The 23,995-nt window shown below is 41.7% G+C and overlaps 1 protein-coding gene and 1 long non-coding RNA gene across 2 annotated transcripts in view; one reads left to right on the top strand and one right to left on the bottom strand.

Moving 5' to 3' along the window:
* Nucleotides 1-23,995, top strand: part of MROH8 (maestro heat like repeat family member 8) — a 60,620-nt gene that overhangs the window by 28,032 nt on the left and 8,593 nt on the right. The window contains exons 9-22 of the mRNA XM_059406971.1: nucleotides 1,325-1,460; nucleotides 2,978-3,096; nucleotides 4,192-4,344; nucleotides 6,886-7,046; nucleotides 12,091-12,226; nucleotides 15,244-15,434; nucleotides 16,524-16,661; nucleotides 16,935-17,049; nucleotides 17,372-17,512; nucleotides 18,600-18,764; nucleotides 19,431-19,586; nucleotides 21,474-21,596; nucleotides 23,060-23,159; nucleotides 23,408-23,473. Of these exons, the coding sequence (XP_059262954.1) occupies nucleotides 1,325-1,460; nucleotides 2,978-3,096; nucleotides 4,192-4,344; nucleotides 6,886-7,046; nucleotides 12,091-12,226; nucleotides 15,244-15,434; nucleotides 16,524-16,661; nucleotides 16,935-17,049; nucleotides 17,372-17,512; nucleotides 18,600-18,764; nucleotides 19,431-19,586; nucleotides 21,474-21,596; nucleotides 23,060-23,159; nucleotides 23,408-23,473 (1,900 nt within the window). The remainder of the gene's footprint in view (nucleotides 1-1,324; nucleotides 1,461-2,977; nucleotides 3,097-4,191; nucleotides 4,345-6,885; nucleotides 7,047-12,090; nucleotides 12,227-15,243; nucleotides 15,435-16,523; nucleotides 16,662-16,934; nucleotides 17,050-17,371; nucleotides 17,513-18,599; nucleotides 18,765-19,430; nucleotides 19,587-21,473; nucleotides 21,597-23,059; nucleotides 23,160-23,407; nucleotides 23,474-23,995) is intronic.
* Nucleotides 12,242-23,995, bottom strand: part of LOC132021905 (uncharacterized) — a 34,655-nt gene continuing 22,901 nt past the window's right edge. The window contains exon 3 of the long non-coding RNA XR_009405465.1: nucleotides 12,242-12,601. This is a non-coding gene — a long non-coding RNA (uncharacterized LOC132021905). The remainder of the gene's footprint in view (nucleotides 12,602-23,995) is intronic.

Raw genomic sequence — 23,995 nt, 5'->3', positions numbered from 1 at the left:
AGGTCTATAAAAATAGAAATCAGGAGCGCTTGGGTGGCTCAGTGGGTTAAAGCCTCTGCCTTCGGCTCAGGTCATGATCCCAGCGTCCTGGGATTGAGCCCCATATCGGTCTCTCTGCTCCATGAGGAGCCTGCTTCCTCCTCTCTCTCTGCCTGCCTCTCTGCCTACTTGTGATCTCTGTCAAATAAAAATCTTAAAAAATAAAAGTAGAAATCACTTATAAAAATACAGATTACTCTGATATGCTAGCAAAATAGCTTCTGGCCAGAGTTGAGTTTAGAAGTACTGTATGTTTGAGGGCATCTGGAAGTCACAGCCCCACTGGATCCTGTCATCAGCCCTTGTCCCTAATCTGTAAACAATAATTTCATGTGGTTAAATTTAGCACTTTTTAACTAGTACAAAATCAAAATATAATTGTTTCCTGTATGGCACCACTTTAAAATGTTCTTCCTTAGGTTTGAGCAGATAAGAGCACTCCATATCGTGGTTTCTAACATTTGAAAAATCTGATTTAAAAACAATGTTAATAGAAATAACAGGTTTTAGCTTGTTATTCCATTTGGAACACATGGGAAGGTCATCAATTTAAACAAGAAATTAGTGCTTTGTGGTTTTGTTTTGTTTTTAAGATTTTATTTATTTATTTGACAGGCAGAGATGACAAGTAGACAGAGAGGCAGGCAGAGAGAGAGAGAGAGGGAAGCAGGCTCCCCGATGAGCAGAGAGCCCGATGTGGGACTCGATCCCAGGACTCTGAGATCATGACCTGAGCCGAAGGCAGCGGCTTAACCCACTGAGCCACCCAGGCGCCCCTTTGTGGTTTTCTTAAAGTAGAATTTAATCTTCTTAGAATGAACATCTTTATATATAAAGCTTTTTCAGTTTTCAGATTGCTATTTAGGTTGGACTCTGTCCTATTTAATACCGTCTGATGTACATAGTGTATCTACGCATGTTAAGTGTTTACCCTAAAGAAATCCAGGGGCTGAATGTAACTCTTGCACTTTCCTGAGTCAAGGGGAGAAGTGGAATCACTTCTCAGGAACTCAAATCTCAGGGGTGCCCGAGTGGCTCATTGGGTTAAAACTCTGCCTTCAGCTCAGGTCATGATCTCAGGGTCCTGGGATTAAGCCCCGCATCGGGCTCTCTGCTCAGCGGGGAGCCTGCTTCCCCCTTTCTCCCTGCCTGCCTCTCTGCCTACTTGTGATCTCTCTCTTTCTGTCAAATAAATAAATAAAATCTTTAAAAAAAAAAAATTCAAATCTAAGGCATAAGATGCACCTGCATGCTAATGGGATTTCTTCTTTTTCTTCCCAACTAGCTTCCACTGCGATTCCAAAGGCTTGGGCACCTAGTGGCTCTGATGGCCCTACTGTGCGGGGACCCAGTGAAGCAGGTAGCTGAGGAGGCCGCAGAGGGCACGCACTACCTGCTGCGTATCACCCTGAGGCTGAAGTGTAAGGCTCTGCTGAAGGCAGCAAGGCCCAAGTCAACCCTCTAGCACAATGCAAGCACCAGTCCTCTTTGTGCCCTCATTCCCCACCTTCTAGAAGGACTTCTTATGGTAGTTTGTAAAGAGAAAGGTACATCGTCCACAGGCAGAGATGAAGGAACACGGACTTAACGATCAGAATCAGAACACCAGATCAGACCCATCAGTGTCGGCCGTCTGCGTGGCCGTGGAGTTGGTGCAGCCAAACATATGGCCCTGTGGACAAACTGGAGTGATTAGTCTGGTCAGAAGTAGAAGTTTTTGCCATCCTTTGGGCCTTCTTTTATTTATTTATCCCACAAATGTTTTCTGAATGCTTACTCGGGATCTGACAGTAACCAGAATGCAAGTGATCCTATCCTTACATGAAACAGAGTCTAGTGAGGGAATCAAACCATCAAAGAATCAACAAATAAGTCTGTTATCATAAACAAAGATAAGTGCTAAAAGAGAAGTGCGGGGGCCGTGAGGAAGAATCCCATTTAGTTGTGGGATTCAGAAGAGGCCTCTCTGAGGATACCTTCAGCCAGGTAAAGATGTAAGAAGAGCATATCGAGCAGAGGGAGGAAGAGGTATGAACTTAAGGAGTTCGAAAAATAGAAATAGGGCCACTGTGGTCAAGGAATGAATCATTGGCCGCCCCCCCGCCACATAAGACAGACTTTAGAAGGTATCTAGCCCAGTGTCCTGCCAGCATTTGAGTCTCAGTCTAATCTACCCCCACCAAGTTAGTTGCCCTGCCAGGGCTTCCTCATCCCAAGGATAAGGAAGCTCTATGATTCCCAAAATAGCCATTGCATCTCTGGGCAGCTCTGAGTCCGTAGACATATAGCCAAGGAAATAAAACTGATTATTCATTCAACAAATATTTATGAAACACTTGTTGTCTTAGGGGCACCTTGGTGAACAAGACAGATGAAGTCCCTTCCCCCAAAGAGTGTATTTTCCAGTTGGAGAGACAGTATCCCCAACCAAGCATTCAAAAACTTCCCATAAATAAATTTCCAACAAACATGAGTCACAATGCAACATGAAAACAGAGCACCGTGACAGAGTATTGGCAGACTCATTAATCAGCAAAACTGGACACAGAGTTCTAGTACTGGAATTATCAGACCCTGCAAAACTACGATTTTTTATGGGGATGTGAGCTTCAAAGGAAACCCCTCAAAAGTCCTCACCATTGGCGGAATGGTTTGGCATGGTTGTACTTCCAAATCACTCAAAAAGTTCTGTTCTTAAAAAAAAACACTTCTCTTTTTCTTTCAGACTTTTTTATATATTGTCTGACAACAGAGGGGAAAAATCAGCCTTCAGACTAACACACACTCCGTCCCCCAGGCATTTTTATCCAACTGGGAAAGATAAGAGGAAAGAGATCTTAGGATTCACTTCAACCTGGGGATTGACCAAACTTGCAAAATCAAAAAAAAAAAAAAGAAAGAAACCAGAAAGTATTAATATTTCACATTTTCTTCTCAGATATCAGTTATGAGAAGAAAAATCACCCAAGCTTAAGAAGAGCAATGAAAAAGTGCAGAGAACTCCTCGAACTCTACAGTATTAAACGGTTCTACAGTTGTCCCTTCAAAATTGCCCAGGTAATCAGAATGACTAAAATTATAAAGACAACTTGAAATGTTGGAGAGGTTGGGAAATCACCAGAAGTCTCATACATTTTGTCATGAGAATGTAAAACCACTTTGGGAAAAGTTCTTGTAATTTCTTATAAAACTAAATGTAGAAGATTGCGCAGAGAATTTGCTCTCTAAACATTCCATTGTTTGGAGACAAGTCACCATAGTTGTGACTCTTACACACCTTGCCCTATTAGTTTAATGGTTTAGATCAACCTGTCAGTGGGCCTGGTAGCTCTGAATGTCTCTTCAGAAAAGCTCTGCTTCATTGATCACTCTCTTAACCTTAGATAGCCTCGTAGTAGTATAAACTCTTGTCCAACAAGGAACTGTTAAAAACAAAAAAAAAGGAGCTGTTAGAGGCTGTAGTTGACCCAACAAGCCATACACTTTTAAATTAATATATATATTCATTATTCAACAAACATTTAAGCACTAGGTACCCAGCACTCTCTTGGAGGTAGGGGAAAAAAGAAAACCTACAGATTTTACTCAGGTAGGGCCTAAGGTGTCAGGCAGTTTAAATTCTCTGTGCATCTGTTCCCTCAACTGTACAGAGGATCTATAAAAATTGGGTTGTAAAGGTTAGATGAGATATTGTACAGAAAATGCTTTGCTTAGTGCCTGTCATACAGTAAGGGCCCAGTAGATTATACCTGTTACCATCATGTGAAGGACCTTATACACTGCCAAGTACAATGAGAAGCAGAATGAAACATTCTCTTAATAGATTGTCTCCAGCCAAGGCATTGTAGCTGTGGCTGGACACTTTGAGCTATATAGCTCCTTGAGTTCTGTTCCTTTAAAAGTGTGACTCTTTCTGAGGATCTCAGTGATAAAACTCCTTTCTAAAACTCAGAACTGTAGAAAAGCGACACACAGACCCTAGTGGGCATTTTGCTTCTAGTTTTTTACTTCTGCAGACAAGACTGAAATAAATAGCCTTGTACATATTTGTATGCCTCTCTGATTAGCATAACAAAATTAAGGTAATATTCCTTATTCAGCATTCTGTCATACTAAATCTCTTGAAAATGCATCTTCCCTGAATCATTTCAGGTCTTCGAAGTTTTTCTCAATTCCAATGAGCTCTGCCAGTTTGTAATGACTACATTGGATAGCCTCGAATATCTGAAAAATCCCTGCACTCAGCAATCAGCAGGAGAATTGCTGATAACATTGGTAAAAAATGCGGAGTCCCGATTTGAGAAGGTAAAAAGCTCAGTAGCCATTTCCTGGGTATAGTGGCAAGACATCTCCCCTCCTGCAGCTGCTAAGAGCTCTCCTGCTGCTCCTGTTCCACAGAGAGTAGCAACTGAACAGGTCCAGGCCCTATGGGTCAGTGGACTTCCATTCGACAAGCATGTGAAAAACAACCACTGTATGTGCCACTAGGGATGGATAGTTTTAAAATCCAAGGTGTGCTCCATATTTCCCAGAACAGTGTAGTTTTGGGGGAAGATTTAATTAGCACAAGAATGGAAACTTCAACTTATTTCCTCATCCGGGTTAATAAAGGTGTTAGACTTTTAAAAATCAAGCCATCATCAATCCTCGAAGGAGGCCAACTTAGTAAGCTTAAAATCAGCAGATATAGAAATAACAATATAATGATATCAATTAGAAATATGAGAGGAGGGGCACCTGGATCGCTTAGTCAGTTAAACGTCTGCTTTTGGCTGAGTTCAAGATCCCAAGAGTCCTGGGATCAAACCCAACATTGGACTCCCTCTCCCCTTCCCTCTGCTTGTGCATTCACACACTCTCTCTCTCTGAGTAAATAAAAATCTTAAAAAGATAAAAGAACTATGAGAGGACGTACTGAAAGAGATAAAAAGGATAAAAATAGTAGTCCCTGGAAAGCGTACCTGAGGAATAAGCAGGAGAGAGCCTTGAAATACCACTGAACTTCTTAAATTGATACATGTTGCACTTTGATAAAAATAAAAAAATAATAAAAATAATAAAAATTTTGAAATGACGAAAACCCACTTTTTCACCTATTAAAATACCAAAGATGCAAAAGAACATGTGACGAGAACACGGTGAGATGGACCTTTCTAGCAGTTGTGTGCTTTCAGCTGCAAAAAGACCAACTCTGTGAAGCTTACACACAATTTAAGTTTAAAGGGTTTATCTCGGGACGTCTAGGTGGCTCAGTAGGTTAAGCATCTGACTCTCGGTTTCAGTTCAGGTCATGATCTCAGAGTCATGGGATGGAGCTCCACATCAGGCTCTGCACCCAGCATGAGACGCTGCCTAAGATGCTCTCTCCCTCTCCGCCTCCGCCTCTCCTACAGCTTCGCATATATGCCTCTTTTTCTCTCAAATAAATAAATCTTTAAAAATAAAGGGTTTAGGGGTGCCTGGGTAGCTGAGTGGGTTAAAGCCTCTGCCTTCGGCTCAGGTCATGATCTCAGGGTCCTGGGATTGAGCCCCGCATCGGGCTCTCTGCTCAGTGGGGAGCTTGCTTCTGCCTCTCTCTCTCTACCTGCCTCTCAGCCTACTTGTGATCTCTGTCTGACAAATAAATAAATAAATAAAACTTTAAAAAAAATAAAGGATTTATCTTCTTGTATAAGAAGAAGGCTGGAAGTATTTTCTAGAACCTGGCTCAGCAACTCAGCAGTGTCATCAAAGAGCTGGGGGGCTTTTCCATCTGCCACGCTTCCCGTTCATGTAGTCATAAGGTGGTCACAGCAATTTTAGACTTTATTAAGAAAATAAGGCTTTATCCAGCAAATAAAAGAGATATTGTCCTCCTTTTGTCCCTTTAATCAGGGAGAAATGTGTTTCCCAAAAGGTTTTTTTCCCCCATGTTTCAGTGACCAGAATTGCATCGCATGCCAGCTTAAACCAGCTTCCGGCAACTGGGCATAATGAGGGCCATCTTATTATAAGGGTGTTGATGACTGCCTCTCTGAGAGGCTGACATAGCACAGACTTGAAGCCATGAGTCTATGAGTGGGCAGAGTAGGCCAAGCAAAATAATGGACCAAGGCTCGATGGCTCCTGTTTCCTTCTCCTGAGTATGGTAGACCTCTCTGGGTGGAAGGCAAGTATGAACTCCCCTGACATTCTCAGAGTCAGAGTGGAAAAAAAAAATCCCAACTTCCTTGCAACACTTTTACTAGTTTGGTTTATTATAAAATCAATGTATAGTCATCAAAGAGAAATTTAAAAATATGTAAGCAAAAAAATAAATATCCCATCATTCAAAGTTCCTCTAAATCATTTTATGTATGTATACATACGTGCAGATTTATTTTAAGTGTTTTTTCTTTTTTAAGATTTATTTATTAGTGTGCCTGGGTGCCTCAGGCCATTAAGCGTCTGCCTTTGGCTCAGGTGGTGATCCTAGGATCCTTGTTTGAGGCCTATGTCAGGCTCCCTGCATAGCAGGGAATTGGTTTCTCCCTCTGCCCCCTCCTCCTTGCTTGTGCGCTCTCTCACTCTCTCTTTCTGTCTCTCAAATGAATAGATAAAATATTTTTTTAAGATTTACTTATGGGGGTGTAGAGAGAGCTGGGGCTGACATGGGGCTCATTCTCACAACCCATGAGATCACAACCAGAGCAGAAACCAAGAGCTCAACCGACTATGCCACCCCAGGTGCCCCTTAAGTAGTTTTGATAATATATTAAACATTCTTGTTACCCCCCCCCAGGACCTTTCAGAAAGAGCCACAGTATCCTCAGTAACTGTCGTTGTCCCACAGGATTAAGGTCTCAGTGATTTGTTTTCCTTCTTCAGGTGCCAGAAATTATGGGAGTGATCTGTGCCCGACTCTCCATAATCAGCCAGCCTAGAGTCCGACGACAAATCATAAATACTGTGAGTTTGTTTATCTCCAGGCCCAAGTACACAGATACAGTGATCAGCCACCTTCTGTGTCATCCAGTACCATATGACAGGTAACAGAACCTGATACATACAGCCTCTGAATTAAACTGGGGTGGGTGACACAGCCCCTGGTATTGTTGAATGTGGCTGCTCTCAAAAATCTGTTGATATTCTTGTAGACGAGATAAGATATAGACAGATACTGCAATATATGTCAGGATATATTGCATAAACATAAGGAAACAATCCAACAAATCCAGAATGAGAACATTTTATAAGACAGCTGGATTGAACTCTTCAAAAAAATTAATGTCATTAAAGAAAACATGCTGGGGCACTATTCTAAATAAAAAGACACTAAAGAAATATAACCAAATGCAATATGTGAACTCTATTGGATCCTGGATGAAAATAAAAGCTATGGAAAGAACATTTTGAGAAAATTTAAATATAGACTCTGTAATTGATTACTGAATTAGTGTAACTTTCTTAGAAATGAAATGGCAATGTGGTTGTACAGAAGAATATTCTTATTCCTAGGAGATCAATACTGAAGTGATTTAGGGATAAATATCATGATGTCTGTAATGTACTTGAGATTTAGCCAGAACATAAGCACAAAAAAGAAAATAAAAATAAATCCATAAATAAGACTAAATCATTTGGAGGAACAAACAAGATGATTTTTTTTTTTTAGACTTGTGGCTTTCAGAGTTGGAGACATCCTGGAATTTCCAAGAGATCCCTTCTGAGGAAGGCAGTGAGGCATTAAGAGAAGATTCTAGGCCCCCACCCCCTTCAACCAGAGCATCATCTGTCTCTTACTTTTCTTTATTTCTTCTTTTTTTTTTTAATGTAGCTGTATACCCAACTTGGGGCTCAAACTCATGACCCCAAGACTGAGTTGCATGCTCTACCAACTGAGCCAGCCAGATGCCCCAAAGTGGCATCTCATCTTGTCTGCTTCATGTATCACGATTCTGGGTAGTTATTGTATTTGGAGAAGAGATTTCCTAGCTTTAAACTGTTTGAAAACCACTTTCACTGAATGGTTCTCACAGTGTCTTGGTGTAGTGCTGATTTTTTTTTTAGGGACTTTTTTTTTTTTACTGATTTGATTGGTTTAAGCTGAATATAAGACACTCTACCATTAAATCAAATAAAAGATTTTTACCCATCCAAAGAAAAAAATGAGTTAATACATATCTATTTTTTAATATTCTTTATTAAAGAATAAAGGATTTTAAATAAAGAATATTAAAAAATAATTCTTATTAAAGAATAAAGGATTTTATTCTTTAATAAGAAGAAAAACTCTATTCAGTTGGTAGAGCTTGCAACTCTATTTCAGGGCTGTAAGTTCAAGCCCCACATTGGGTGTAGAGATTACCTAAAAATAAAATCTTTAAATTAATTGACTAAAATAAAATAGAATATTCTTTTATACGTTTCTCTAATACATTATTGTTATCTTTACTACTTGTCAGGATGCCTGGTTGTCTCAGTCGTTAAACGCCTGCCTTCAGCTCAGGTCATAATCCCAGGGTCCTGGGATCGAGTTATGTATTGGGCTCCCTGCTCTGCAAGAAGTCTGCTTCTCCCTCTGCCTGCTGCTCCCCCTGCTGGCGCTCTCTCTTTCTCTCTGCCAAATAAATAAAATTAAAACAAAAACAAAACAAAATCTTTACTACTTGCTTCATCTTATCTACACTAGATCCTTATATGAAACATATGATTTAGTACAAAATATTAAGTATACTTAGTTATTTTAAAGTGTAACTTTAGCATTATTTTATTATTTGTATTTGTTCTAGCTCTTGGATGAATTTGAGAACCTACTGCTTTAGATCATATGAGAATTGTGGAATCTGCTAGAAATGAAAATGGCTTAGTCAGAAAATTTCATTCTTATTATATTTTTGGTCATTTACCTGAATTCTTTTAGCTGGTTTACATGCAGATTGGGTGATTGTTTTTAGGAGTCTGTTCAAAGCATCTGCTATGTGCAAGGTGTTGTTTGGGCTGGAGAGAGAAGGGGCAGGACACGGACCCTGACCTCAGGCAGTGCACAGTCTGGGAGTAGACATAGACGAGTAACAGGATTCCAAAGCAAAATAAGACAGTTCTTTGGAAGCTCATAGGAGATGACTTAACTAGATGAAAGACTGGGGAGGGATTGCTAAAAGCAGGGCTGCCCCAAGCTGAGTATTTAGTGTAAGTTAGTCAACTAGAAGGTGGGACAGGGCAGTGGAAACGGCATTCCAGACAGAAGGGAAAGGCAAAACGAAACACAAGGAAGGGATGAAACAGCTTGATGAATTCCCATTCCCAAAGGGCTGATGGGCAAACAAAAACCATGTCACATCTACAGGATCAGTTTTTACTGGAGGTAAAACCTGTCCCATATTTTTAGCAAACTCTCCAGATGATTTTTTTTCACACTAAAATATGTAAACCATTGCCTTATAGGCTAACATTGTGTTTTCCTAATTCAGATGCATTCCCAGCACACTTCCAACTGTGCAGCAGACCAAAAGCATTTTTAAAACACTTCTTTCACAATAAATAGCTTTTCTTTTTTTTTTAAGAGGTTTTCTTTTTAAAGATTTTATTTATTTATTTGACAGACTGAGATCACAAGTAGGCAGAGAGGCAGGCAGAAGAGAGGAGGAAGTAGGCTCTCCGCAGAGCAGAGAGCCCAATGCGGGGCTCGATCCCAGGACCCTGGGATCATGACCTGAACCGAAGACAGAGGCTTTAACCCACTGAGCCACCCAGGCGCCCCAATAAATAGCTTTTCATATTACTTCATTTACAGCCTCAGGAAATCAGAGAGGAAAAAAAAAAAACAAACAAGGGTAAGTAAGTATAGGAATTTCTTAATTTCATCCCAAGAATGAATTTTCATCTTCGGTAGTCTACTTCACCAGCTATGAGCCTTTTCAGCATTTCACGTTGCTTTTCTGGCCTTTCCTTTAGGAGTCCGTTAAGAGCTTCTTACTCTGTTTTATTCACAGATTAGTATTATCAGAGTAGAGAGTGATGTGTTGGAATAGTCCTTAAGCCTCTCAATTTTTAGAGCGATTCTGATACATAGACAACTGGAAGACCACACTTGATCTAGCACACAAAGATATCTTGTGATAGATTCCGAAAATAAGATAATGGATCAAAACCATGAGTAACTCCCAATCTTCCCCCCATAATGCTCCTTTACAGTGTTTATATACAATTATATATATATATGACTCATGCCCCACCTTTCAGTCAACAATAGAAGAAAGTTATTACACACTGTCTTTCTTCAAGAGGAGATCTCTTCCTGGTGCCTGGGTGGTTCAGTTGGTTAAGCATTTGCCATCAGCTCAGGTCATGATCCCAGGGTCCTGGGATCGAGCTCCGCATCAGGCTCAGGGCTCAGCGGAGAGCCTGCTTCTCCCAACCCCTCTGCAGCTCCCCCTGTTTGTGTGCACCTCCCCTCTCTCTGTCAAATAAATAAAGTCTTTAAAAAAAGAGAGAGAGAGAGGGAGAAGGGATCTTTTCTGAAGAAAATCAAAGCTTTATTTCTGTGCTTGCGCTTGTCCAAAATTTAAGGACCATAGACTGGGTTAAATAAATCTATCTGTGAATGCCTTCTGTGGGCCTGGCATTGTGCTAGACCTTGAGGGATTCATGGAAGAAAAACTGGGCATTATTCCTGCCTCCAGAGGGAACAGATAGACATGTACAGAGAACCGAAAATAGCAGGTGTAAGATTGAGGCAACCTCTATACGCGAGAAATTTTGAAAAAAATAAAGTTTAAAAAAATTTTTGGAAGTGTTATGAGAACCCTCATAAGAGACATGGTAAAGAAGCAGCAAGAGCTTCACAGAAGAGAGGACATTGGAGCAGGGCCTAGAAGGGTTTTGATGGGCAAGGGAGAGTTTTGGAAGGGACCTTCCAGTTTAAGGAAATGAGATGAGCAGAGCTAGAGCTGTCAAAGTCCGGTGTTAGTTTGGTAAAGGTGAATGGTCTGGGATAGCCAGAGCACAGGTATGTATGTGACATATTTTTAGCAGAATAAAAGGTGAGATTGAAAGGTAAATTAGGACTAGTTTGTCCTGAAGTCCATTATGAGGCATAGGAACTTGAGTTTATAAAACACTGAGCATGGGGCACCTGCGTGGCTCAAGTCAGTTAAGCATCTGACTTCAGCTCAGATCATGATTCCAGGGTCCTGGGATTGAGTCCCACATCAGGCTCCTTGCTCAGCAGGGAGCTTGCTTCTCCCTCTGCCTGCCATTCCCCCTGCTTGTTCACTCACTTTTCCTCTCTCTTTTTTAAAGATTTTATTTTTTTTTTAAAGATTTTATTTATTAATTTGACAGAAATCACAAGCAGACGGAGAGGCAGCCAGAGAGAGAGAGAGAGGGAAGCAGGCTCTCCGCTGAGCAGAGAGCCCGATGCGGGACTCGATACCAGGACTCTGAGATCATGACCTGAGCCGAAGGCAGTGGCTTAACCCACTGAGCCACCCAGGCGCCCCTTAAAGATTTTATTTATTTATTTGAAAGAGAGTGAGGGAGAGAGCACAAGCAAGGCCAGGGAAAAAGAAGAAGTAAACTCCCCACTGAGTGGGGAGCCAGACACAGGCCTTGATCCCAAGACACCGGAATCATGATCTGAGCTGATCTGGGATCGTGATCTGCTTAACTGACTGAGCCACCCCTCTCTCTGACAAATAAATAAAATCTTAAAAAAAAAAAAAAAAAAAACTGGGCACCTGGGTGGTTCAGTTGGTTAAGCGACTGCCTTCGGCTCAGGTCACGGTCCCGGAGTCCCGGGATCGAGTCCCGCATCGGGCTCCCAGCTCCATGGGGAGTCTGCTTCTCCCTCTGACCTTCTCGCCTCTCATGCTCTCTCTCACTGTCTCTCTCTCAAATAAATAAATAAAATCTTAAAAAAAAAAAAAAAAGAGTAACTGTAGTGAAATCAGATTATAAGACTTTTAATAGAGCTGAGCAGAGAGGAAAATGACTTCTAGATCGAATTCCAGATTCTAGGAAGGTTATGGTCATCATGGTGGACTTAGGATAAGCTATCGCCTGAAGCCTCCTGTTCTTTGGGATTTCTAGGCATCTGGCTGAGGTGTGGAGAACTCTGGAGGTGGAACTGCCCAGCACTACCTGGATTCTGTGGAGACTTCTGAGGAAGCTACAGAAATGCCATAATGCGCCCACCCAAGAGAAGATGGCCTACGTGGCTGTTGCTGTAAGCCACTGAGCTTTGCCCCTCCCTACTTCAGCACAACGTGCTCCCTCTCTTGAGAAAACTGGTCCAACACTCCGTTTGGAGAGTGTCTTTCTTCATCCCTCTCAAAGTTTGCTTCTGTCATCCATGTATAAATCTGTAATGTCTCTACCAAGGGATTGACATGGAGGCGCTTGGGAGAATGAAGGAATCAGTATGGTTTAGTGAAGTTTGGTTTAATCAGTGTGGTTAAAGTGTTCCCTTTTAAAAATATGTATTATCTGGGGCATCTGGGTGTCTCCGTTGGTTAGTTGTCTGGCTCTTGATCTCAGCTCTGGTCTCATCTCAGGGTTGTGAGTTCAAAGTCCACATTGGGCTCTATCTCAGGCATGGCACCTACATAAAATCAAATGAAATGAAATGAAATATTTATCATAGTTAAAGAGTAATACACAACTCATAAAGAAAAAAGTCAAATAATATGGAAGAATATAACATGGAAAGAAAAGGTTCTTGAGCAGAGGTTGGCAACCATTTTCTGTAAAGGACCAGAAGGCAAATATTTTGGGTTTTCAGTCCCCACATAGTCTCCAAAACGTATTCTTTTGATTTTTTTTTAAATTTTATTTATTTATTTACTTGACACAGAGAGAGAGATTACAAGTAGGCAGAGAGGCAGCCAGAGAGAGAGGGGGAAGCAGACTCTGGGCTGAGCAAAGAGCCTGAGTCGGGACTTGATCCCAGGACCCTGGGATCATGACCTGAGCCGAAGGCAGAGGCTTAACTCACTGAGCCACCCAGGTGCCCCTTCTTTTGATTTTTTAAAAAACAGAATTTCAAAAATCTAAAGACCATCCTTAGCCTAGCTGTATCTTCTCTCTAAAAATGAACTTTCTAGTAGTATTTATAGATATGTAAATTTTTTGTGTATATATTTATTTGGTATACCTTCTCTCCATTTTTTTTCTTTTAAGCAGACATTTTTAGAGTAGTTTTAGGTTTACAAGAAAATTGAGCAGAAAGTACAAAGTTTCTACTCTCTGTCCCCCTACATGTACAGCCTCCCCACTATCAATATATACGTTTTATTTTATTTTCTTCCCTACCAGCTTATAGTTCAGCTTTCTCTGACCTAAGTTATTATATAGGTTTTCTTTAGCTTCCAGAATTTTTCTGACATCTCTAATCTGCCATTGTCTCCTCTCCTAAATTTTCTCTGTTCTTGTGGATTTATACTTTTTCTTTTAATCCCTACAATATTATCTTAGTTTTAGGAGTTGTGTCAGATAAAGTTATATATTTAATCATGTTAGCCTATAAAATTGTATGTATATAATTAGTAGGATTAAATTACATATATCATTTGATGATCTGCTGCTTTTTTTTTTTAAAGATTTTATTTATTTATTCGACAGAGAGAGATCACAAGTAGGCAGAGAGGAAGGCAGAGAGAGAGGAGGAAGCAGGCTCCGCGCTGAGCAGAGAGCCCGATGCGGGACTCCATCCCAGGACCCTGAGATCATGACCTGAGCCGAAGGCAGCGGCTTAACCCACTGAGCCACCCAGGCGCCCGATGATCTGCTTTTTTAATTTAATAATATATAAATAACAATTTAATACTTTCCATTTCAAAATATGAGACTCTCTGTTATCCTTTTCATGGCTGCATCATAATTCATTTATTATTAACTTCTTAAAAATAGATAATATGTAACATGGTACAGAACCATTTATTTGATTTCCAGATTTCCTCTTCATGAACATTTTGACAATTTTTAAACTTCTGCCATTAAAACAGAGCTACAGTAAACTTAATCATGCATATAAAATTTTGTCATACATACCCAATTATTGTTAACTTTTTTAATTAGACTCCACCCCCAGTGTGGAGCCTAATGTGGGGCTTGAACTCACGACCCTGAGATCAAACACTGATCTGAAAAAAAAAAAAGACCTGATCTGACATCAGGTGTTGGATGCTCCGAGCACCTGGGTGGTACAGTCAGTTAAGCACCTGACTCTTGGTTTTGGCCCAGGTTGTAAGATTGCGCCCCCACATTGGGTTCCCCTCATCATGGAGTCTCTTTAAGACTCTGTCTTCCTTGTCCTGCCATGCTCTCTCTCTACAATCAATCAATCAATCTATCTTTTTTTAAAAGAAGAGTTGGACACTTAACCGACTGAGCCACCCAGGCACCCCCTAATTATTTTCTTGGGATTAAGGCCATTGTAGGGGAATTTCTAGCTCAAGGGGTAGACTTACTTAAATTTTTGAGAATTCCCAGATGGTCCTCTAAAACATTGCCTTCTACCAGTCATATATGAGAATGCCCATTTACCCACACCCTTACCGCCCTGAGCATCCCTAACCTTTTCATTGCTGCCTAGCTGATAGGTGAAAAAAGATTATTATTTTAATTATATTATTGTTATTGGTGAGATTAAACATTTGTATGTTTTGGGTGGTTTTTTTTTTTTCAAAGATTTTATTTATTTATTTGACAGAGGGAACACAAGCTGGGGGAGTGGGAGAGAGAGAAGCAAGCTCCTTGCAAGGCAGGGAGCGCTATGCAGGATTTGATCCCAGGACCCTGGGATCATGACCTGAGCTGAAGGCAGATGCTTAATGACTGAGCCACCCAGGTGCCCCGTATATGTTTTTTAAGTAGCCATTACATTTTGTGACTTATCTGCTCATGTTCTGTATACCAGAGCTCCTCATATTAAATATGCACACAAGCCACAGTCAGCTGAGGGTCTTACTGAAATGCACATTCTGATGCAGCAGATCTGGGGTGGGGCTTGCATTTCGAACCAGCTCCCGGATGATACCAGTGCTGCTGATATGTGGCCCACACTCTGAGTGGCCTTTCCATTTTCTTCTTACTGATATATGAAAGTTTATGTATTAAAAATATCACATTGGGGTGCCTGGGTGGCTCAGTCTGTTAAGCACTCAGGCCCAAGCAGAAATAAAGCAAAAGTAAGGAGCACTGCTAGCAGGAGTTCAGCTCTATGGTGTGTTTTTTCTACCACAGGCAACAGATGCCCTTTATGAGGTGTTTGTGGGGAACAGGCTCCGAGCAGCTACATTCCGACTCTTTCCTCAGCTTCTCATGACACTGCTTATCCAGATACACCACAGCATTGGTCTCACCATGTCCGATGTCGCCATCCCAAGTGGCCTGTACTCGGAACAGGAAATGTCTTCAGAGGTCACCCCTTTGTGGTACTGCCTGTCATGATATCATTGACCTTAACTAACACTAAGCTCTATGCACTGTAGTAGATACAAAGATAGCCAAGGTGTGGTTCCAGCCAAGGGAGACCTTACAGTCTGCCATCATGGGACATCAGGATGAAACGCCCAGGAATCATTCTGGGCTCTCACTGGTTGGTTGTCTGTCTGTTTTATTGGCGCCAAGATGAACTCAGTAGAAATTCATTAGTGTCACGGTGGCACATGACTTTCTCTCAGAGGAAGTGCTGTAATGTGGATTATTCAAGAACACCTCACTAAAAGTCAGGAGAACTGAACTGTAGTTCTCATTTGTTGAACTAGCTGTGTACTCTGGGGCAAATCTTCCTTTATTCTGTGCCTTGGTTTTCCTATCTGTAGATTAGGTCAGACTAGGTATTCTCCAAGGACCTTCTAGTTTTAGAATTCTCTGGTGTTATAGCTAGCTTACTAGTTCGGTAAGTAATAGAGATAGTTAGTTTTATTTTTTTAAGTAATCTCTCCACCAAATGTGGGCTTAAACTCATGAACCAGAGATCAAGAGTCACATGCTCTACTGGCCCCAGTTGTAGGGGTAGTTTAAAGTTGTAGGGGTAGTTTTGGGGACACCTTGGTGGCTCAGTCAATTAAGCACCTGACTCTTGATTGCCAGGTCATAAGTTCAAGCCCCTCATTGAACTCATGATGGCATGAGCCTACTTCAAAAATAAATTAAAATATAATAAAAAGCAGTGTGGGTATATTTTATGGAGGGAGGGGTATATACTGTATCTAAATGAAGCTTTTTTTAAAAAGCAGTGGGTATGGACTTAGCATCCCATATCATCTATTTTATCATAGATTTCTTTTCAAACTCTCAGGGAAACAAAATCTAGTTAGATTTCTTTACACTAAAAATTTGTGTGAAGGGGCCTTTCAAGTTATTAGAGCATTTAGAGTCTTAGGGGAAAATTAGAAAGAAGAGAAGTAACATCCAGAGCTATCAATGCATGGCCCCCCTCCTTGGTAGTGCAGCGTGATTGTGTGCTGATGAGTGGAGGGACCTATTCTATTCACTTTGCTGGTTTGGTTTTGATTTAGCTTCGCCATACAAGCTACAAAGACTCTCCTCCTCAGAACATTGTGCTGGCAGGAATTCAACATCATGGAAAAGAATAAAGGATGGACCCTCCTGGAAGGAAAAGAGTGCCATCTTCAGGGAGTATCTCTCCTTGCCAAGTAAGATTTCCTTGCCGTGCATACCTGCTCTAAATCAGTATCGCTTTAGATATTTTTCCCCCTTCTAGTTAAAATAGAAACCAAGGTTGGATAACATCACAGGTTAAAATACCCATAATTCCAGGCAGATTTTTTCAGATGTCCTGCCACTGCCATACTGTCCTGTGCACCTAAAGCTGGGCAAAATCTTCAGTGGGCCCCTGGCCCCGGGCATAATGCAGTCTGGATAGGAGCATTTCTAAGAGGTGTCCTGTTGGGTGTTCTGTTTTGCAGTGCATTGCTGGAAAGAAATCACCTCCTTGCACATAAAGTCATGTACTTGTTGGTCCCTCTTCTTAACCGAGGGAATGATAAACATAAACTCACATCTGCAGGATTTTTTGTGGAGGTAAGATTCGTTGGAAACTGGATTCCGGAAGCCTGTAAAGCCATAGTATCTGCCTTCTGGGCCCTATCCAACTTCATGGCAGGCTGGGATCCACTTCAGATGTGGGACAGAAAGAGTTTCAGATTCAAACCTACTGAAATTCTTCTTGCCATATATTCATTATTCAGCATTCTTTATGTTTAATGTGTATATTTACAGTATAAACATCACCCTGTCACATAGTAGAGGAAAATAATACATTTTGGAGATGGTGGGAAGGTGGTTCCCCTCATGAACAAGGGCTTAAAGGTAACTTCTTTGGCTGATTTCTGGTTTCTTCCAGCTTCTCCAGAGTCCAATGGCTAGGAGACTGCCCAGCATATACTCTGTCGTCCGTTTGAAAGACTGGCTACATCACGGAAATAGCGTCTTCAAATTTCTTGCCCTAAAGGGACTGCTCTATCTTATCAAACACCAGGAGATGGTAGGAGGGGCCCCCAGACCACTGATTCGTAAGTCACAAATCAAACATACCCCAGAAAGATACCCAAGAAACTGGGAACAGCCAAGAAGGAGATTGGGTAGCCTGGGAATAGGAGCAAGTAGGAATACATCCCTTTGTACCTTTTAAATTTTATGCCTAGGAAATATGTAAGTACTGACTTAAGTATTTCATGAAATCCTAAGAAATAATTCCAAGTCATAATATTTGAAACCTATAATTTGTTTAAGGTGGTACCCTCACCGTCATCACAGCCTGGGTGACATACAGGTATCCTTTTATGTTTTGTACCGTGTTCCCCTAAGGAGTACATTGGACAGACCATGATATCTGCTCCCAGAATGTATATCATCTAAACAAGGATTGCTGACATTCATGTTGAAAGAGAGCTCATAGCTAGAAACCAGGCCTGGATCAGAAGGAAAAATCAATCCCTGGGCCTTCAATTTTATCACTTGAGTTCTATTTTTTTTTAATATTTAAGTATGTATCTATATCTGAAACAAAGATGACAGATGCTAGCATGTTAATTCTGGTTGTTTGGATACATGAATATTTGTTGCCTTATTCTATTTACTTCTTACATGTGTGTTTTAAACTGTAAAACTCTGAAATTGCTTCCTTTTGGGAATTTGAGAAGAACAGAATCCCAATTCAGAATGGGGAGGACCCTTAACAGTCCTCAATCTCTGCCGGAATTCCTCCAAGGAATCTTATTGCCTCTGGATACATTCCATATTAGAGAACTCATTATGACCTGAGCTAGCCATTCCACTTTCCTCTCATAGGAAGCAATTTCTTACATTAATCCTAAGTCTGTTATTGGCCATCCCCACTGGGTCCCACTTCTGACCAATGAGGCAACTTAAAATAGCTCTGCCCCCTTCTCTATGTATCAGCCCTGCCTATACTAAGAGGGCAGTCATAGCCTCTGATTACTTTTCTGCTCTTAACTAGCCAGTGCTACCAATTCAACAAGCACCAGGTACTGAGTAAAGGTGGGAGCCCTACTTTGCTATCAGATGAAGTGCTCTCAGGAGGGTGATGTGCACTCCCTTTGAACACACAGAGGGAAGGCATCAAGAGTCTGTTACCGTGCATCTTAGACCTCTTATGTGAAACCGATGAGAAGATTGTTTTGTTGGCTATCCAGATACTCCTACAACTCATTGGAACAATGGATTTCACCACCCTGACAGCCATGATGAAGACTCTGTTCTCCCTGTTTGGTGATGTAAGACAATGAGAGAGGAGAGACTTTCCTAGGGGAGGGTAATCAACATAACAGGAAATAGAAATTGGGATAGTAATAAATATATTCTATTTTATATAGATCTTTTTATGTTTACAACACTTTCAAATCTCTTAATAAGACCCTTCCAGGTAACCTGTAATGTTAGTAGGACTGGTGTTAACTATTTTTCAGATTCAAAAACAAAAACAAAAACTGAGATGTAGAGACTTGCCAGGGTACCACCCTGATCATGGGTTGGGGACGGAGTTTGTATAAGAAAAGATGTCTTTCAAGGAACAATCAGGACTGGGTCAAGGTGGTGGACCATTCGTATGTCGCCATCCCATATCCCAAAGATTAAATAAAAAGTTTGTGGAGCACAATGAACTCTTCCTTGGAAGAGTCAAGTACAGCAAGGCTGGGATTCTGAATTTCAGCAAAACAGCATGTAGCTATGTTGACCACGCTTCCTGTTTGCAAAGTGAGAGAACAACTAGTTCTACAAAGCAGCAGGTCCTGCTATCTCTATATATTTGGCTTCTTGCCCTCAGCTACCTACAGCTAAATAGCCTCATGTTAGGACTGGGGTTTCACCCAACCTAGCCCTTATAAGTTAAGCATGAACACTTTCAGTGACTTGCTTCCCTTTGGATACTCCCTTTGTAGGTGAGACCTGATGTTCATCGTTTCTCCATGACCCTCTTTGGAGCCTCCATAAAGTCTGTGAAATACACAGATAAGAAGGGTGTAGAGAATCAAGTCCTGGACAGCTTGGTTCCACTACTTCTGTATTCTCAGGATGAAAATGATGCAGTAGCAAAGGTAATCCCTCTGTCAACTTTTTTCATGCCCAAATAACTCCCAATCCAGAGCCAAATCTGCAAATAAGCGTTCCATCTTTGAGGGTGGGAACTTTGTGGTACCATCTTTATTCACCGTCTCCTATAACACAGGCTACCTTTCAATTATTTGGCCTAAGTGAATTGTATGAAAAATCTTACTCCTTACTTCTGTATAGCATATTATGGTCCTTTGTGGGTAAGAACAATGTATTATACCATTTTGTAGCCCCACCCCAATGTTTAGCCTAGCACAGTCCTAAATATGGTGCCGGATTCAACAAACTCTTTGTGTTGACAATGACAATATCCCATTATCATTTTCCTTTATTCAAGAACTGCCTTCTGGCCTTTAGACAAATAGACTTGTGTTGAGGCTAAGTCAGAAATAGTAGCTTCTTGGGGCGCATGGGTAGCTTAGTGGGTTGGGCCTCTGCCTTCGGCTCGGGTCATGATCTCAGGGTCCTGGGATTGAGCCCTGAATCAGGCTCTCTGCTCAGTGGGGAGCCTGCTTCCCCCTCTCTCTCTCTCTGTCTGTCTGTCTCTCTGCCAGCTTGTGATCTCTCTGTCATAAATAAATAAAATCTTAAAGAAAAAAAAAAAAGGAAAGAAAGAAATAGTAGCTTCTCTGACAATCTAGAGAAGCCTCTACATCTCCTTAATCTTCCAAGAGTTTCTGCCATAGAGTTGTGGGTAGGAGGTCATCATTTTTGGTACTGTCTCTTTACTCAGGAGCCTGTTTATTCCAATCTGCTAGCTATGACCACCAGATACAATAGTCCAGAAGTATGTTTAGGCTGCAAGGATTCTGGAAAAATGCTGGAGCTTTCCCCTACCCATGTTCCCCATTACAGAAATAAAGCAGGATCAGAAACCAGACTTAATATTATGGTGGGCCCTGGTACCTTAACCTGGGAGGAATATGGTCTTGTAACCAGAAATATGGACTATTTCAGGGGCACCTGGGTGGCTCAGCCAGTTGGGCATCTGCCTTTGGCTCAACGTTGTAGGCTCCAGTTCATTTATTCTCACTGCTATGCAGAATCCCATCTTGAGGATATCCTGACACTTCTCTGGTGCTCCTATTCTTGGATATTTAGAGTGTCTCCCATTTTTCATTATTACAGTGCTGCATTGAACATTCTTTTACGTATTTCTTTGTGTACCTGTGTGAGAATTTCTTGAGGGCACAAACTCAGAAGTAGAATATCTGGGTATCTTTAACTTTATTAGATATTTACAAATAAACAAAGTAACTGAACTAACTTGTATTCCCATCAGTCCCCAAAGGAATTTTAATGGCCAAAATTTAGTGGACCTGGGACAAGGTATTTGCTTGAATACTTTTAAGAGGTGGTGTGTAGTACCTGGGAGGCATTCTGAGAGCTGTGAACAGAGAAGCCCATTAGCTTGCTAATTTTTAGCATCTTGCTAAATTTTACTCAAGCATCTGGATCCAGAGGGGATCGGTACTGACCAGAATTCCTCCCAAGCCAGAGATTCCACAAGGGCTGTGAGGAGAGGAGCTCCATTTCCCTGTGTAAAGAGACAGGAGAATGTCACAGAGCAGCAGGTGGGTGGAAGAGCCCTATCTGTCACTCGTGGGGTCATGGGGACCCCTGCCCCAGTCCCTGCTCTGGTATTACACCAGATAGCTCTCACTTCTGTCTCAGACCAGTGGTTTCTACAGCCTCCCCACAACTCTGCAGGCTTCATGGGTCCCCTTTAGGGGGACTGTTTGGGGAAATTGAAAGAGGGCAGGACTGTGGTTCCTGTCTATCCCTGCCCTCACTTTAGCCAGTTTTATTTGAAGAAAGTTTACTTCAGCTAAAAAATGTCTGAAGATACTGATCTCGGATCCTTTTCACAGGAAAGCAGACAAGTCTTAACAATATGTGCCCAGTTCCTGAAGTGGAAGCTGCCCCCAGAAGTGTACTGCAAAGATCCCTGGTACATCCGCCCTAGTGAAGCTGGAGCAGTCTGCAAATTCTTTGTATGTGAGCAATAATGGCTTGGTTCACTCATTTATAGGCTAGCATACTTACTTTTTTCTGATGTAGTTTTTAATGGAGGAACATGACATAAAGGAAACATTTCTCATCCCTTCACATCAGCAACTGATATCCATGAACTGTCTTGTATGAGGAATCTATTTCTCTAGCTTCCTCCAAACTGAGTCACAGACTCACTTTCTGTAACCACGTTTCTTCATAAAAAACTCTCTTTTGAATTCTTGGGAGCCCCACTAACCTGGGTCAGAAGCTATGGGTCAGGCTGATAATGGTACATGCAAGTGAGTAGAACTAGGTTGTATATTGCCTTTACGATGATCTCTCATCCTTTTCTTGGATATAGTGGATTGTCTTCCCCTCCACTAGAGCGTGTTTAGGGGGACCCGAGCAAGGGTTGCCTTGCTGTTGTAAGCCATGCAGCATGACAGCAGCATGCCACTGGCTCTGCTAGGGCCCAGATGGCGTCCTTTCCCCTCACAAACTTGACAAAGGTTACTGGGGCCCATCTCAGGGGCAGACTCAAGCCAGGGAAGCTTCAGGGGGCCCATCCATAGTTTTCTGGACTTCTGACTCTAGGACTGCTGGGATCCTACTACAAAGACACTAGGACTGGGGTCTTCCATATGTGTAACCTATTTAGGACCCAGTGCAGGTTCCTCTGATCAAACTTAATGGGTCTAGGAAGCCTCACAGTACCATTGTGTCAGCCTTTCCACTGAGGATTATCTCTCTGACCTGTACCCGAACCTATATCCAAGGCACTGGGAGCAGAAACTCAGTGCTCTCAATGCACAAGATCATAGGTTGTCCATGTGACATCATAAGATCTCTGGGAACAGATTCTGATGATCCTCCTCCTATCCCTGAGCTGCCTGTCTTTGTAACAGAACCACCGAAAGGTCCATTTATTCACCCAGTAAACGCAACATATCCAATATGCAGTGGGTCATGGAGAACCCAGAAACATGGCAATGACAGAAACTTCCTAAGGGAGCTTGTTAGCTAGTAAAGGCAATAAAACCACTGTGTAAAATTAAATAGAAACTCAAGATGGAAAATGATATGTGCTAAGAGAGGGGTACTTGCAGAAATGCTCAGAGCAGAGTGAGCGATCCAGGAGGAGCCAATTGGGAGGCAGAGCTCAAGGCAGAGCTGAGGGAACAGAGAAGACAGTTACAGAGAAGTGGAGATGGACTTAGAGTCACCACAGGCACAATCTGTGGAGTGAGGGGCTGTGAGCACAGTGTGTCCAGAGGATGTAACTCTGTTCAGGGACGTTGTTGTGACATAACATTCAGTAAGCAACTGTAGTTATTATTTCGAGCCCCATGTTCTGTGTGTCTCGTGTCCGGCATCGTCCCTGGCTCAGGAAACTACAGCGAAGCTGACAAAAACTGTGGTGTACTTCACTCCTTCCTAGTCTTCCTTTTTTTCCCCCACTTAGGGAAAAAAATGCCAGGGGAAAGTTAACCTCCTCGCCCAAACATTGATGTTCTCCAAGAATGCAAAACTTCCTATCAGAAGAGCAGCAGTCTTATTTGTAGGTATAAACAATCATTTCATTTCTACAGTCACTTTATCCTATATTTTCCCAAATTGTGGTGTTGGGTATCCCGGTTCTTTCTGAAGATGACCTTGAAAACACTTCTTTGGAGAAAAGGGCTGTTACCTCTAGGTAACTTTCAGGCACTTGAAAGTCAAGTTGTAGAATCTAATTATCAAAAGACCAATTCTGCCAGCTGCTTAGAGCCAAAGCCAGACCATAGCCTCACTGACTTTCTCCTGCATTTAGGACTCTTATTAAAGTACGTGGATCAAAATGAGCTCAGGATGAAGGGCACTGACTGGATAGAGAATGGTGAGTGATCACACACCTGGGTTTGGTTTGGGGTGCCTCACATTTCAAAAGGGATCAGAGGTGGTGGCTGTGGGCAGGCTGTCTGACAGAGCTCAAACCCTGGGAACCAGAGGACCTGACTTTTGCAATAATGAAGACCTTGGAGACCACAAGTGAATGACAGTCTGATCCCAGTCCAAGTCCCCCCATTAGGAAAGGACACGACCCTACTGGTCTGGAAACCACTTTGATGAGTGTCTCAGGAACAATTCCTGATTCCACCTAGAAATACCATCTTAGTAAATTATGACAGTGGCTCCCAAGTACCCTTGGGGATGCCTACAGCACTATTTCCTATAAGTGGTTGTCCTGTGAGGGGGCAGGACTTGGTAATACAGAGGTTTAGAGTCATATAAGGCAAGCCTCATGTAAATAAATGGTGTCCTGAATTGGCAGCGAGTGGAAATTTTCTATAACGATACAGCTTTGAAGATTTAGCTCTCAAAGAATTATTTATTCCCACTTAAGAAGCAGTCATATAAT

Source organism: Mustela nigripes, chromosome 7, assembly GCF_022355385.1.
Source record: "Mustela nigripes isolate SB6536 chromosome 7, MUSNIG.SB6536, whole genome shotgun sequence".
NCBI lineage: Eukaryota > Metazoa > Chordata > Mammalia > Carnivora > Mustelidae > Mustela > Mustela nigripes.
This window is presented reverse-complemented; position numbering and strand designations above follow the sequence as displayed.